Raw genomic sequence first — 14,664 nt, forward strand, 5'->3', positions numbered from 1 at the left:
AAAATGTGTATACTAAAAATTATTTTCTATAATCAATTTATATGAACATTTCCTCCAGTAATATACACATTGTTTATGTTGCATGCACACCGTGCTGTGTAATTATTTCAATGATAGTATCTTATTGTTGAGCACATCTAGTTTCACTATTTTTTCTCCACTATGACATGGCTGAATTTGATCACACATACACACACATTATAATAATAGCAATAATAATTTTTACATTTAGATAGTGCTTTTCTCACTACTAAAAGCACTTCGCAAATAGCATGCAGGGAGGACCCAGGACACAAACTCGTGATCACCTTACTGTGAGGTAGCAGTGCTACCTGCTCATAAAACACATAAAGACACCTGATAATTTGAGTATTATTGTTTTATTACAAGGTGTCATAAATAAATAGTTTCAGAAAAGATTTTTTAAACAGAAACTTTGGAGCAAAAAGGGTAATTACTATTATTACTTTTTTTTGTAAATCAATGAAAAATATACCTGTTTTTTGTCAGATCGGAAAAAAATATATTTTTTGGTGTGCCACAGAATTTTAATAACTAGTTTGTGTGTGCCATGAGATTTAAAACATTGACCTTATTCAGTCTGCTTTTTTGGGTTTTAGAAGATCCACTGAAGTGTAGTCTGAATGAATGACCTTTCTAATGAATATACTATCAAACCAAATAGTCTTAATGTTTAAATTGTAAAGGTATGTTTCCCCTTTTAACAGTTATAAAAATTTGAAGTGAATAGATAATTATTTTAAATAGTGAGCATTATCTGTAGAAAAATTAACAGATCAGGATTCATTAAGTTTGCAAACTTTATACTTAGTTCTATCACTTCTACACATTTGTCACCATGGACAGCACACTTAAATAGCCATTGAATCCTAGTTCTTGCAAACAGTAAATCCAACTGACAGGTCATTTTTCATTACCATTAGAATAACACTTCCTCAGATTTTGATGTGGTCCAAGCTTGTCTGAAACCTGCATGAAATGTGCATTGTGTTCTAAATTTCTAAAGAGTAAAGACATTTGTTCCAAGTGCTACATCTCTGAGAGTGTTTTGCTTTGGGTCTTTTCTCATACCCCAGCAGGTGAAGTGAGACCAGAATTGCCTTCTATCAACCTGGGATTCACTTTTGACCTATTTGTCTGTGCTGCTATTCTCCTTGAAAACCGCGAGAGACTGTTGAGTTGTCAAAGTGAGACAGAATTGATCCAGTTTACAAACAGGTGAGACTCCAGATCTCTCTTGCCTTGCATTTACATTCGGATATCTGAATATAAAATGTGTATTACTTTTATTTTTTCGGTAATTTACAATTTTGCAGTTGTTGTGGTTGCACAGTGTTTAATTGGTTAATTGGTATTTTTATTATGGCCTATAAAGTAGCTTGAGATGTTTGGAATGAAAGTCAGTGTATTAAAAATGTAAACTGATTGTTACAAAAATAATAGATTGCTTGTTGGTGTCAGCTTCAGGAGACCAGTACCACAAATATCATAATAAATTTTAGGGTCTTTAAGAGAAAACCTTGGAAACACACAGTATATTGACTTGTTGGAAATATTGCAGCTATCTGGATGCAAAGGAGATATGTTTAATTTTATGTTTTTTTTTAAGACACTAGGATCCACTTTATAGTAGTTGTCCAAACTGTGCTGAGTGAGAGCCATTTCACTGCAATAGAAGTTGCCTCTTAGCTAAGTCTGAGAAGGATAAACATTCCCACTATAGGAAATAAAATAGTTGCTGTAAATTGGAAAGGACTTCCAATAATCTTATTTGGTGGTATTAATAGGTTTATGATGCCTCCAGCAGTTACTCAATAATTAGTTGCTGTAGTATCCTTTTTTGTTGAGTTACAGCTACAAAGCATCATAAAATACATGGTCATCACTATTCTAATAAAATTGTCACAGAAGCCTGCATTGTATTGGTTTGATGTGAATAAGCACAATACAACAGCTGAACAACAATGGCCCCTGGAGCTGGTAAAAAGCATAAATACAAAGATGATGGTTCACATTGTGACCTTGAAGTCTGTTGTGACAAAAACATATTCATCAGTTATCTGAGAGTGCTCATTCCATATGATGAGGTCCCTGGGGACTAACCCAACAATAGCATGCACAAAGGAGGGCCACACCTAGCTGCCTGATTACCAAATATGCACCTTTGGCTCATGAGGATATTGTCTACAGATTTCAGAACAATGTGGAGACTCCAAAGTGACATTTACCAGACTGGACTTGGCTGAGCGTGAATGACTGTGCCACCATTTGTTTGATAATATCATAAAATGACATTTTATCCTCTGCTTGGTCTACCATCTTTGCTCTCATCAAGTCTGGAACTAAAAAAGTAAATTTTCATAAGTCAACAGTTTACACAAAAAAATTGTCTCTTAATAGAAAATTAAATTCAGTTATTTTTTTCCAACAATCCTTAATTTGCTATAACTTTGGCGTAACTTGGAACATTAGCTGTTCCAGTTTCCATTTTCATAAGTATATATAACACATTTGTGAATGTTGACTACTCGATTGCTTACAAGGGGGGGAGAGTAAGAAGGCCAGACATTTTCAGTTGGGTGCAAAGCTAAAGTAGATTTATAGATGTCTAGAGTTCTCTTAAGCAGATTCAAATAACAGCTTGGAGAATTTGGCTGAGCCTTCAGTAGGTGCTGTTTAAAATCTAGGAATTTAATTCACTTAAGGTGTCACTGAATTGTATTTCTTGTGCTTTTCTTTCAGTCTGAAAGGCAAACTAGACTTGAAGAAAACACTCCATAAAGCAGAGGAACATTTCTTTAACTACTGCCGCAAATCAGTATTGGATTATTTTAATCAGCTCAGCCTGGAGTCTCCAAGCAGAGAACCTTTTGGATTTCAACTTTGGAGCCTTTTCTCTTGAGCGATTGATGACTGTGTGGCCATAACTATGTTGGTGGCTATTTTAATAGCAATCTTATTCAAGACAACTTCTGCAGTGCAGAGGAATCAGTGTTTGTTGGCAACATGAGGGGACTTTTATAAAACTACAAGCTGCATACTTGATTCAGTTTGTTTTATCTATCATGGAAATAAATGGATCTGTGAAGGGTAAATAATAAAAGTCAAGAAGATGTAAATTTTAAAACAGTATCAAGAAAGTATGACATTTTAACAATTCAAGAATAAGATGCTTTTCAAACAAACCTTTGTGAATTAAATTTTAATATTTTGAACATTACTTATAATTATGTCAATCTTCAGTGTTATATTTTTATTGTTCTCTTTGGCTGGCATATCATCAGTCACCAGGTAAGAAATGTGCATCCGGTGATGCACAACATTTATTAATTTGAAGGAAAGCAAATATTTGATTAAATGGGAATTTATTTTCATTCTGAATTTGTTTACCTGAGGAAGACTGATCATTAGTTACCATTACTTTAGGATAGAGCATATCCGAGCTCAGTCATGAACAATGGGCTCACAGGCAATGTCCTCCTCTTCCTCTTCATCATCTCATTTATGCTATGGTGGTTGGATCAGTTCACTGTCTATTCTTACCCACATGTATCAGCCTTTGTAGCTCTGAAGTGGTTTTATTTTGCCTTGGCTTTAAGTGATCTCACTCTGTATCTAAGGTCTAAGTATTTCCCACTCATGACCGGTAGAAGCTGTCTATTCAGATGTAGTATGCTTTTGTTTCTAGATTTGTCGCAATCAGCCATCTGCTTTTAGTAGGTATGCCCAGCATGCAAATGTGTAGATACAACACTTTGCTGTTAACATCACTGTTTACTTTAATTGTCAAAGAAATAAATGACATTCCAAAGTCATTTGCTGATATGCGGTAAATGAAATGATGAGGCTTGTGGAACAAGCCCCGGACACAGACAGGCAGACATGTTTAAAAACACCACCACACGTTTATTTTACACTACTATTTACAGTAACACAGTGCACACAAACCCCTTAACTCCCCCAAAAGTCCTGGCCAACAAACAATGCCTCTTTCACTCTTCAGGCTGCCTCCTTGTCTCCTCCAAGACCTCGTCTCTCGACCTCCTGACTCCAGCCATCGAATGGAGGGAGGCGGCCCCTTTTATAGCCACCCGGATGTGCTCCAGGTGCCTCCCAACAATCTTCTGCCAGCACTCCCCAGTGTAGCGGAAGTGCCGGCTGCGTACCTGGAAGCACTCCGGGTGTCCCCGTTCCTCTTTCACCTAGCACTCCCGGAAGTGCTGATGTCCAGGGCTCCATAGGCATCGGGGCACCCCCTGGCGGTGACCACGGGCCCCTACAGGGCTGAGCTTCAAAGCTGTCTACCCGTGGTCCCCAAAGCCACCAGGGCGGTCGCACACCCCCCAACTCCGTGGTCTGAAGGAGGCATAAGCCCTCCTCCGGTCCTCTTGGGTGTCCTGGCTGGGTACTACCCCCAGCCGCGTGCCACAGGCTTTACGTTTAACCTTCTAGCTCTTATAGTTTATTCAGTAGTGTAGTGAAGCTAGTTTTCATTTTTCTTGATGGATTTAAAAAAAAACAAAAAAAAAAAAAAAAAACCAAACTCCTTTACCACTGCAAATTCTTTGCTATCGTCTGTGTCCATAGTCTTGATAATGTCTATTGTCATCAGCATTGGACAATCTGATCTTTCATAGCTTTGAATTTTTATATTCTAAAGAAGAATGTTTTCATCAGTAATCTATATTACTAAACCACAGTTTAATTTATGCACGGACGCACTGAAACGCATGCGCACTGCGCTCACACGCAGTGATTTCCCACAGTCAGTAGGTGGCGCCCACTTCAGACACACCAGAAGCAAACACATCACGGCTCCACAATGAAAGAGCTCAACTAACGGAAATACAAAAGGAGCGCGTATGGATAGATACAATGAATGAACGCAACAACAATGAACGAAGGCGCCCACACAAAGAATCCGCTGTAGTACAAATGCACCGCGGCGCCCCAGAGTCAAACGCAGCGGCTTCCCAGAGTCAGTAGGTGGCACCCACTTCACGACCTGTGAACTAAACATGAGGTAAAGCGTGCACGCCAGGTTCTACAGCCTCCCGGACGCGACCGCCCACACCTAAACTTGCTGTGCTCCACTCTGCCAGCAGTCGGTGTCAGCAAAGGCAACGGAATCACGTCTCCACAAAACGAAACTGCCTTAGTACAGATATGCTTATTTAATTAAATGACATTTCCCCAGACGCACCCACCCTCCATGATATGTCATCCATCCAAATATCGGACGGAACAGAAACTGATTGCCATTCTTGGATTTACGATTCTCTAGAGAATCGGGGGCTTACTTGTACATTAGAATAGCAACAATGTAGTTGGGCAAATATTTGAGACCAGTTACCTTTTAAACATATTAACATAGTAAGAGTTTGGTAATAATAATACATGATGGATTTTCTTTATCAAAATGACTCTTAAATACATTTAGTCCAATTTAATATGTTTATATTTGACCAAAAAGTGATTAAGATCATGATGACCTTCATCTCCATTACGTAACTTTTACATTGATTTCTTTCCTGCAATTTAAGGTAGTCTTTTACATGTAGTGGACATAAAATTCTGTCCATAGCTATTCACTATAAGCCAGAATAACTTAACAGAATATTATGCTGTTCTCTTCTACGAAGGTTAGATTCTGGAATGCCATTGGCGGCCTCTTATGTAAATCCTTATTTATGTGGTGTTAGTCAGTTGGGCACTTCTAGTTTGAGTTAATTTAATGAGGTGTGGTCCATCTTCTGAATGATTACTGTGGGTGCTTCCCTTTGGATTTCATGAATCCATAGGCAAAAATAAGGGTCTAAGAAGCTCTCCTTGTGACATACTGCATGCCCATTAGATGTCCTGATGGAGGCAAACCATGACAGATTAGCAGTGCAACCTGAATGTAGACCTCCTCGTCATCATTTGCAGTGTGCCATACTATGTGTCTGTCTCTGTTATATACTGTACCTCTTGGTATAGGATTTGTAAAAGCAGTATTAATGTTTTTGATGTTCCATCTGTTGGAATGACAAATGCAATGCATTTTATTGCTAAAAGTGTTTTATTTTTATTTGCTTATTTTGTTTTTTTTTGTTATTTGTATCTGTTTATTATCATTTTATAATGTTTATTTGCTAAAACTGTTTGTGATGTGCCATCTATTGGAATGACAGAGACATAGCAACTGGACAGAAACCTGTCCTTTTACCTGTATTAAGGTGGATAGCGTGTATATAGGTAGACATTTTACAATGTTGATTTACAAAATGTTTCCTTATTAAATTTAGCAGCATGGCACTGCAGTAGCTATAGTTGTTGCCTTACCACTCTAGCATGAGCCTGGTCATTTGTTTACACATTCTCCCCATGTCTAGGTGGCTTTTTCTTTACATCCCAAAGACCTACGTATCAGGTTCATTGGCCAGTACTGAGTAAATGTTGTGTGTGAGCAAGCATGTGCTCGGTAATGCACTTTTGTGTTGTTCTGAGTTGATTTTTTTTTTTGTTTAAATTACTTTGCACTCGACATTCCATGAATGGGGTTTAACTCCCCATCACCTTGTATTGAATTGAGCAGAATAAAGTGGATGGTTATTTTATCAATATGATTGCACCATGCTTCAGAAGGACATATCAAATAAGGCTGTTTTAATACATTGTATCTCAAGTGCTCATTCTCTAAAGTGAAGTGTAGAATAAATCTAGCAACTATATAACAAAAAACTACTTTCTCTGTGTGTATGTGTTTGTGTGGCCTCTCCAAGCACTCCAAGTAGTAGAGTGATGACATGATGCGTTAAGTGTGCAAAGTTCAATTCCTTATTGTGACAATTTTTAAAAAAATATTTTTTACAAAGTTAAAATGTAGGATTTCAATAAAAAAAAGCAAATAACATACCAAGCAACATTGGATTGTTAAGTACTAACGAGGTGTGACCCATGTAGCCTTCAACAACATTAACATGAGGGCCCATCTACAATTCCTGGTCAAAAAGTAAACATGAGGCAGGTAATGAGTCTCAAAATGAAACTGTTTGAGAAGCAGTCTTTACAAGAAGCTTTGGTCAAGAGAGTTTGAGACACTTGAGAATATTGACGAAAGGCATAAGAGGAACACTGAAAGTACATGTAGTGCAAGAGATATTAAATATCAGATATTTTTAAATGTATTCTATTACGTGTCATTGATAGAAAACATAGCTAGCAATTAATAAAGCTGTTACTATTCTGTCCTTCTAGTATGAAGCAGTGGTAAAGAGCAGTTTACTGTTTGTTATGGAAAGTAAGAAAGAACAATTATTTAGTTTTTGAATTAGCACAGTGCAGGTTATAGTCACTGTCAGTCTCTTTTAAAAAGCACAGAGTTGAGGAGTTCCATCAATGCAGTTCATCCAAGCAGCTGATGATAAGGAAAGAGCAAGTGGGATATGTTGTCTGTTCTTGAGGTCACCCTGTTATTTCGAGATTTTGTAAATTGGGCTTTTGCATGCGATACATTACACTGAACTGACCTAAAAGGAACATGGAGGGGGATTCTCCCTCAAGGTCCTCTCTTGTGTACTCAACAGGCTATTTATACGTGTCTGAATTCAGCCTATCCATTCCATGGATGAGATGCTCAGATTGCATGCACAGCTAAATATAGTCTTGAAGGCAGTTCTTGAAAGATGCTTGTAGTGTCACAGAGGTGTAGAGAGCTTAGTCCACTATGACACTCGAGCTAGCTAAGTGTGTGTGAAACTTGAACTTGTTAAACCCTGGTGCAGTGTTATAAAGTATCGGTGCACCGTGTCTACTGCCTTCGCTTCACCAGCCTTAAATTCAGAATACTTATCCTCATTTAGTGCTGAAGTATTGTACTAGTCATCTTAGACAGTCTTTGGTGAAAGAGAAATAGCCACATGTCATCATGTGGACATTTCATAATTCAGAGATTTGTAACTGATAAACAATATGTAAGAGAAGCACTAGCTAAAATGACTGTTTTTGGTCAGTGCTTACGAGATAGAATATCACAACTGAGAAACAAATATTACATTACAGCTAAGGTTAATTTAAGGCTGTTTAGGTACAGGCAGTTGAAATAAATAGGTGGCTGTTGTGGGAGTACAATGCTCATTTACATATTTAATGTGGTTTTCTAATTGCCCGTTAATATCTTGTTCCCATGGGTAATATTGATAACATGAAGAACAGCCCATTAATCCATTTGTACAGTCATAGTGCTCAACCAATTGACAGATTGGGCCACAGATGAAATTAGACATACGTCAGTAAAACTCCCCTTTTCATGTTCTGGTGGAATTTACTTTTAAACAAATTTAAATATCTCACTTGTATTTTGTCAATTACTTTGGTAACCAAAGTAACTCAGGTAAACAGTTTTAAGTATTTTTTTAATTAAAGTTGTTAATTTCTAGCAATTTTACTTTAGTTCTTACTTTACTGCTTAACAGCTGTTGCTAAATACAGTACGTCTAAATTGTACATAGCCATACTGACAAATAAGTTTTTTCGCTCAGCGCTTGTGCTTTTTAGGGGCAAATGCTGCATTTCATTTAGATGTTGGAGATGGGAATGACATCACACCTGAGTTGATCGCATTCCAGTAAAACAGTGTGGTGTAGTGGTTAAGGCTTTGGACTTCAAACCCTGAGGTTATGGGTTCAAATCTTGCTACTGACACTATGTGACCATGAGCAAGTCACTTGACCTGGCTGTGCTCTAATGGAAAACCTAAGGTATCATACGTAAATGTTGTAAGTCGCCTTGGATAAAGGTGTCAGCCAAATACATAAATGTAAAACATTCGGAAAACCAATATGGATGTGTCCAGGAAAACCTTTTTGTTGCGCTTGCCCCATCAGAATAAATAGTAGTTAATAACAACATATTACATAGTGTTTTATGCATTCAAACACTGTAATAGCATGTCCACGGACAGATGTTGGACAGTACTGTGTGTACAACTGATTTAATGAGACGCAAACAGACAGAAGTGCAAATAAACAATATAAAACTACAGCTCTTGAAAGTCTGCAGTGTACACCTATATTTTGGATTGATGTCTTGATCTGAATTTGGACAAACTTGGACTTGACAGACCAGCCACAAGTTTCCAAATTGGAAATTGGATCTTCAGGGGCTGTTCTGGTTGAAAGTTCTGACTAGGATCTTGGAAATCCTGACTTCCAACTTCAAATGGAACGCAGCATTACTTCAGTGTTTCAGTGTACGCAGTGCCAATCATGGCCCTGAACTCAGAATAAAACTGCTTCATATTCTCCCAATGTGCAATATAGACCTTAAGTTACCCAGTGCAATTTGTATATTACTGTTCGGTTTGTTATTTTTTTCTCTCTTCTTGTCTTTTTAACTCTTATGCCTCGCACTGAGTTGACTGCACCTTCAATTTAGTTGTTCCTTTGTAAAAGTGACAATAAAGATCTATCTATCTATCTATCTATCTATCTATCTATCTATCTATCTATCTATCTATCTATCTATCTATCTATCTATCTATCTATCTATCTATCTATCTATAATAGAGTGAATGGAAGCCATTTTTCCTTGCAATATATAAAGCAAGGGTGCTTAGTCCTGGTTCTGCTGTACTTGTACGTTTTCATGCAGCTGATTCCAGCTGTGTTTGAAATGAACATGTTATTTGTTCACTTTTTATACCGTTATTACTGCTCCATCAGCTACTGAATTTGTTTAATCCATTTCAGGCTAGTGTGGAGCCTGCCCCTTTGGGCCTGGATATAAGGCAGGAGCCAGCCGTAGATTGGGTACCAGTCCATCACAGCACTAGCTTTGTGTCAATCCAAATACTTCTAACAAGTTTTATTGACTTTATACCAGTCTAACACATTTGTCAAACGTCACTGATTTTGTTTGTAAGAGATATTACTCCAAAGGCACAGTCACACTGCTGCCCCATAGCTGAAGAATCCTGGGTTATAAATGTTAATGTGAACTTTAAAAGTTCACATTAAAAATGGTCTGTTTTTGTAAATGGTGACATTTAGGATACCGATGTGGTGCACACACAACTATTTATTAGATATTTTTTAATTATATACCAGGAACTGCTGGTCTATGACATCTAGTACTTCTAATATACTATAAATCTTGGAGTCCTCCCATTCACAGTGTATTTAGTTATTAACTTCTTTTCAACACTTATTGTGGAGTTCATTTGTATCTATTGTGTTTTTTATTCTAGCCCAGTTATGGTCTGTGGATTTTTCTTTAGGGACTCCAGTTTTACTCCCACATCCCAAAGACCTGTGCATCAGCTTATCTGTTGTCTCTCAAGTTTTTTTAAATTTAGCAGCATGGTGCTGCAGTGATTATAGTTGCTCGCCTGGTCACTTGTTTACACATTGTAAAGTTCCAGAGGATGACTATGACTGCCCTTCTGCTAGATGTCTTTCTTGAATGGTCCCACCTTTCTTGGTTTGTGCTTCCTCTATCATCCAGGGGGTACTTTAATTTACAATGCTAGTGCATATACAGTGTACTGTATGTATGAAAAGGTGTGTACTGTATATGTATAAAATAAAATATATATACTAGCAATGAAAATGTAGAAATATTTGATATCTCTTGCCTTATGTGTATCCTCAGGTTTCGTCCGACACCTTTCTTCGATACCCTCGTCTGTATCGAACAGTCTTGGCCACTTCTCAAACTTTGTCATTCGAGGTTCATTGCTCGACTCCGGTACAAATTCTGTCTAAATCATAGGTAGATGGCTCTGTCATCACTGTGAAAACATCATTCGTATTCTTCTGAATATTTTCTGTGTTTGAAAGTGACTCTCTATGTTTCTCCTATGCTATTCCTTGGTATACTTTTAGGTGTCAACCTGCCTCACCTGGCACTTCCTGACTTGATTGCATTTAACTGAGCAACCACAGGAAAGTGGACCAATTGGGTTTCTCGGAGGGACCAGGCACACACACAGACATTAAGCGTTTTATTAGACAGATATAAAGTATACAGATATATGTGAAGTATATGCAGAGGAGGCCTTAGGGGTCTGCGGGGCCTATGGCTGACCAACCCCACGCGGGGCCAGTTACATCAAAGGCTGTTACCGGTATGTGTGGACTGTATAAATGTGCGTGCAAATTTAATTAAAATAATGTTAACACATGCTGGATTTTCTCATTTCAGTATTCAGCTAAATTTTTGCAAGATAACACGCGGACTTTATCAAACTATAACTGGAGAATATAACTTGACAAATCCACTCGAATGGGACACATGGACCTCAAAAGCTGGGCCCCCTTGGGTACGCAGGGCTTGGGGCAGTCACCCCATTTGCCACCCCCAAACGCCATTCTTGAGTATATGTGTGTGTGTTTGTCTGTCGTCTGTACATGTATGTGTGATACATATACATAATAGAAAGGCAAATGGACTGGCAGTGAATCGTCACTCATCATGGAAGTCATAATGGAAGGAGCTCAACTCGCTGGGATGGTTAGCGATATTTTTCCCAATCAGTGTAAAATGCAAATGGATAGACTGGGCAAAAAAACATAGATGCCCAAAGCAGTTCATTCCCCCACACAACTGGTGGCTGAGTCCCTCCATGTTCGACTCAATTAGGACTCCCGTAGGGTTGCATGGGCATTGGAGTGTAGAGGAGCAGCCCAGTTGGGGTCTTTGGGTGCCACATGAGGGCATTGTTGGGGGAAGACTGCCCTTGTTTCCATTTGATCCAGAATTGCTCCACATGACCATTCCTGGCTCCAGTTTAAAAAGAACCCACCGCATCTATTCTAGGATTCAGAGGGTGACACTCATCAAGAGGATGGAAGGAGAGAATCAGTGATTATTTTTGTGTACTTTGGCTGGTACTCAGTTGGAAAAGTGTTGGTTAAAAATAAAAACCCTTTATTTGAAATTTGTTTGGTGATACTGTGTCTGTGGTTTGGGACTCAGTGACACCTCTTGTGGTTACAATATATATATATAAATATATTTATATTTAAATAATATACATACATAATTTATATCTATCTATAGTTAGGTCCATAAATATTTGGATAGAGACAACTTTTTTCTAATTTTGGTTCTGTACATTACCACAATGAATTTTAAATGAAACAACTCAGATGCAGTTGAAGTGCAGACTTTCAGCTTTAATTCAGTGGGGTGAACAAAACGATTGCATAAAAATGTGAGGCAACTAAAGCATTTTTTTAACACAATCCCTTCATTTCAGGGGCTCAAAAGTAATTGGACAAATTAAATAACTGGAAATAAAATGTTCATTTCTAATACTTGGTTGAAAACCCTTTGCTGGTAATGACAGTCTGAAGTCTTGGACTCATGGACATCACCAGATGCTGAGTTTCCTCCTTTTTAATGCTCTGCCAGGCCTTTACTGCAGCGGCTTTCAGTTGCTGTTTGTTTGTGGGCCTTTCTGTCTGAAGTTTGGTCTTCAGCAAGTGAAATGCATGCTTAATTGGGTTAAGATCAGGTGAATGACTTGGCCATTCAAGAATTTTCCACTTCTTTGCTTTAATAAACTCCTGGGTTGCTTTGGCTGTATGTTTTGGGTCATTGTCCCCCTGTATCATGAAACGCCGCCCAATCAATTTGACTGCATTTAGCTGGATTTGAGCAGACAGTATGTCTCTGAACACCTCAGAATTCATTCGGCTGCTTCTGTCCTGTGTCACATCATCAATAAACACTAGTGTCCCAGTGCCACTGGCAGCCATGCATGCCCAAGCCATCACACTGCCTCCACCGTGTTTTACAGATGATGTGGTATGCCTTGGATAATGAGCTGTTCCACGCCTTCTCCATACTTTTTTCTTGCCATCATTCTGGTAGAGGTTGATCTTGGTTTCATCTGTCCACAGAATGTTTTTCCAGAACTGTGCTGGCTTTTTTAGATGTTCTTCAGCAAAGTCCAATCTAGCCTTTCTATTCATGAGGCTTATGAGTGGCTTGCACCTTGCAATGCACCCTCTGTATTTATTTTCATGCAGTCTTCTCTTTATGGTAGACTTGGATATTGATATGCCTACCCCCTGGAGAGTGTTGTTCACTTGGTTGGCTGTTGTGAAGGGGTTTCTCTTCACCATGGAAATGATTCTGCGATCATCCACCACTGTTGTCTTCCATGGACGTCCAGGTCTTTTTGCGTTGCTGAGTTCACCAGTGCTTGCTTTCTTTCTCAGGATGTACCAAACTGTAGATTTTGCCACTCGTAATATTGTAGCAATTTCTCGGATGGGTTTTTTCTGTTTTTGCAGCTTAAGGATGGCTTCTTTCACCTGCATGGAGAGCTCCTTTGACCACATGTTGTCTGTTCACAGAAAAATCTTCCACATGCAAGCACCACACCTCAAATCAACTCCAGGCCTTTTATCTGCTTAATTGATAATGACATAATGACGGACTTGCCCACACCTGCCCATGAAATAGCCTTTGAGTCAATTATCCAATTACTTTTGAGCCCCTGAAATGAAGGGATTGTTTTAAAAAAAAATGCTTTAGTTGCCTCACATTTTTATGCAATCGTTTTGTTCACCCCACTGAATTAAAGCTGAAAGTCTGCACTCCAACTGCATCTGAGTTGTTTCATTTAAAATTCATTGTGGTAATGTACAGAACCAAAATTAGAAAAAAGTTGTCTCTGTCTAAATATTTATGGACCTAACTGTATATACACTCACTGAGCAAATTCTTAGGACCACTACACTAATACTGAGTAGGGACACGGTTTGCTCTCCAAACAGCCTCAGTTCTTCATGGCATGGATTCTAACAATATTAAAAACATTTCTTTGAGATTCTGGTCCATGCTGACATGACTGTAGTACGCAGTTTCTTCAGATGTGTCAGCTGCACATTCATGCTGCAAACCTTCTGTTCTTCCACATCTCAAGTGTGTTCTACTGGATTCAGTTCCATTGACTGGGAAGGCTACTGAAAGACAATAAATTAATTGTCGTGTTTTTTAAACCAATTTGACATGACATTTGCTTTGTGACATGGTGCATTATCATGCTATCATGAAGTAGTTATTAGAAGAGGGTCATGAAAGGATGCACATGGTCAGCAACAATACTCAAATAAGCCACGGTATTCAAGTGATGATTGATTGATTGATATCAGCGGGTCAAAAGTTTGTCAGGAAAACATTCCCCACAACATTTTACCACCACCACTAACCTGGACTACTGACACAAGGCAGGTTGGCTGCATGGATTCAAGCTGTTGGCACTAAATTCTGACCCTTCAATCTGTATGCCTCAGCAGAAATCGAGATTCATCAGACTGTCCAGTTTTGGTGAGCCTGTGCTCATTGCAGCCTCAGCTGTCTGTTATTGGCTGACAGGAGTGGAGCCCGATGTGGTCTCCTGCTGTTGTAACCCTTCCGCCTCAAGGTTTAACATGTTACGCATTCTGAGATGCTTTTCTGCTCACCACAGTTGTACAGATTGCTTATCTTAGTTACTGTAGCCTTTCTGTCATCTCTAACCAGTCTGGCCATTCTCCTCTGATCTCTCTCATCAACAAGGTGTGTCTGTGCACAGAACCTCCACTCACTGGATGGTTTTGTTTTCGCACCATTCTGAGTAAACTTTAGAGACTGTTGTGTGTGGAAATC

The 14,664-nt window shown here is 38.7% G+C and overlaps 1 protein-coding gene across 1 annotated transcript in view; it reads left to right on the top strand.

The window, feature by feature from the left end:
* si:dkey-238d18.4 (TBC1 domain family member 15) overlaps nucleotides 1-3,692 on the top strand; it is a 28,372-nt gene extending 24,680 nt beyond the window's left edge. The window contains exons 9-10 of the mRNA XM_028822430.2: nucleotides 1,098-1,239; nucleotides 2,764-3,692. Coding sequence (XP_028678263.1) covers nucleotides 1,098-1,239; nucleotides 2,764-2,923 — 302 coding nt within the window. The 3' untranslated portion in view covers nucleotides 2,924-3,692. The remainder of the gene's footprint in view (nucleotides 1-1,097; nucleotides 1,240-2,763) is intronic.
* Nucleotides 3,693-14,664: the final 10,972 nt, after the last annotated feature.

This window comes from Erpetoichthys calabaricus, chromosome 17, assembly GCF_900747795.2.
Source record: "Erpetoichthys calabaricus chromosome 17, fErpCal1.3, whole genome shotgun sequence".
Taxonomy (NCBI): Eukaryota; Metazoa; Chordata; class Cladistia; order Polypteriformes; family Polypteridae; genus Erpetoichthys; species Erpetoichthys calabaricus.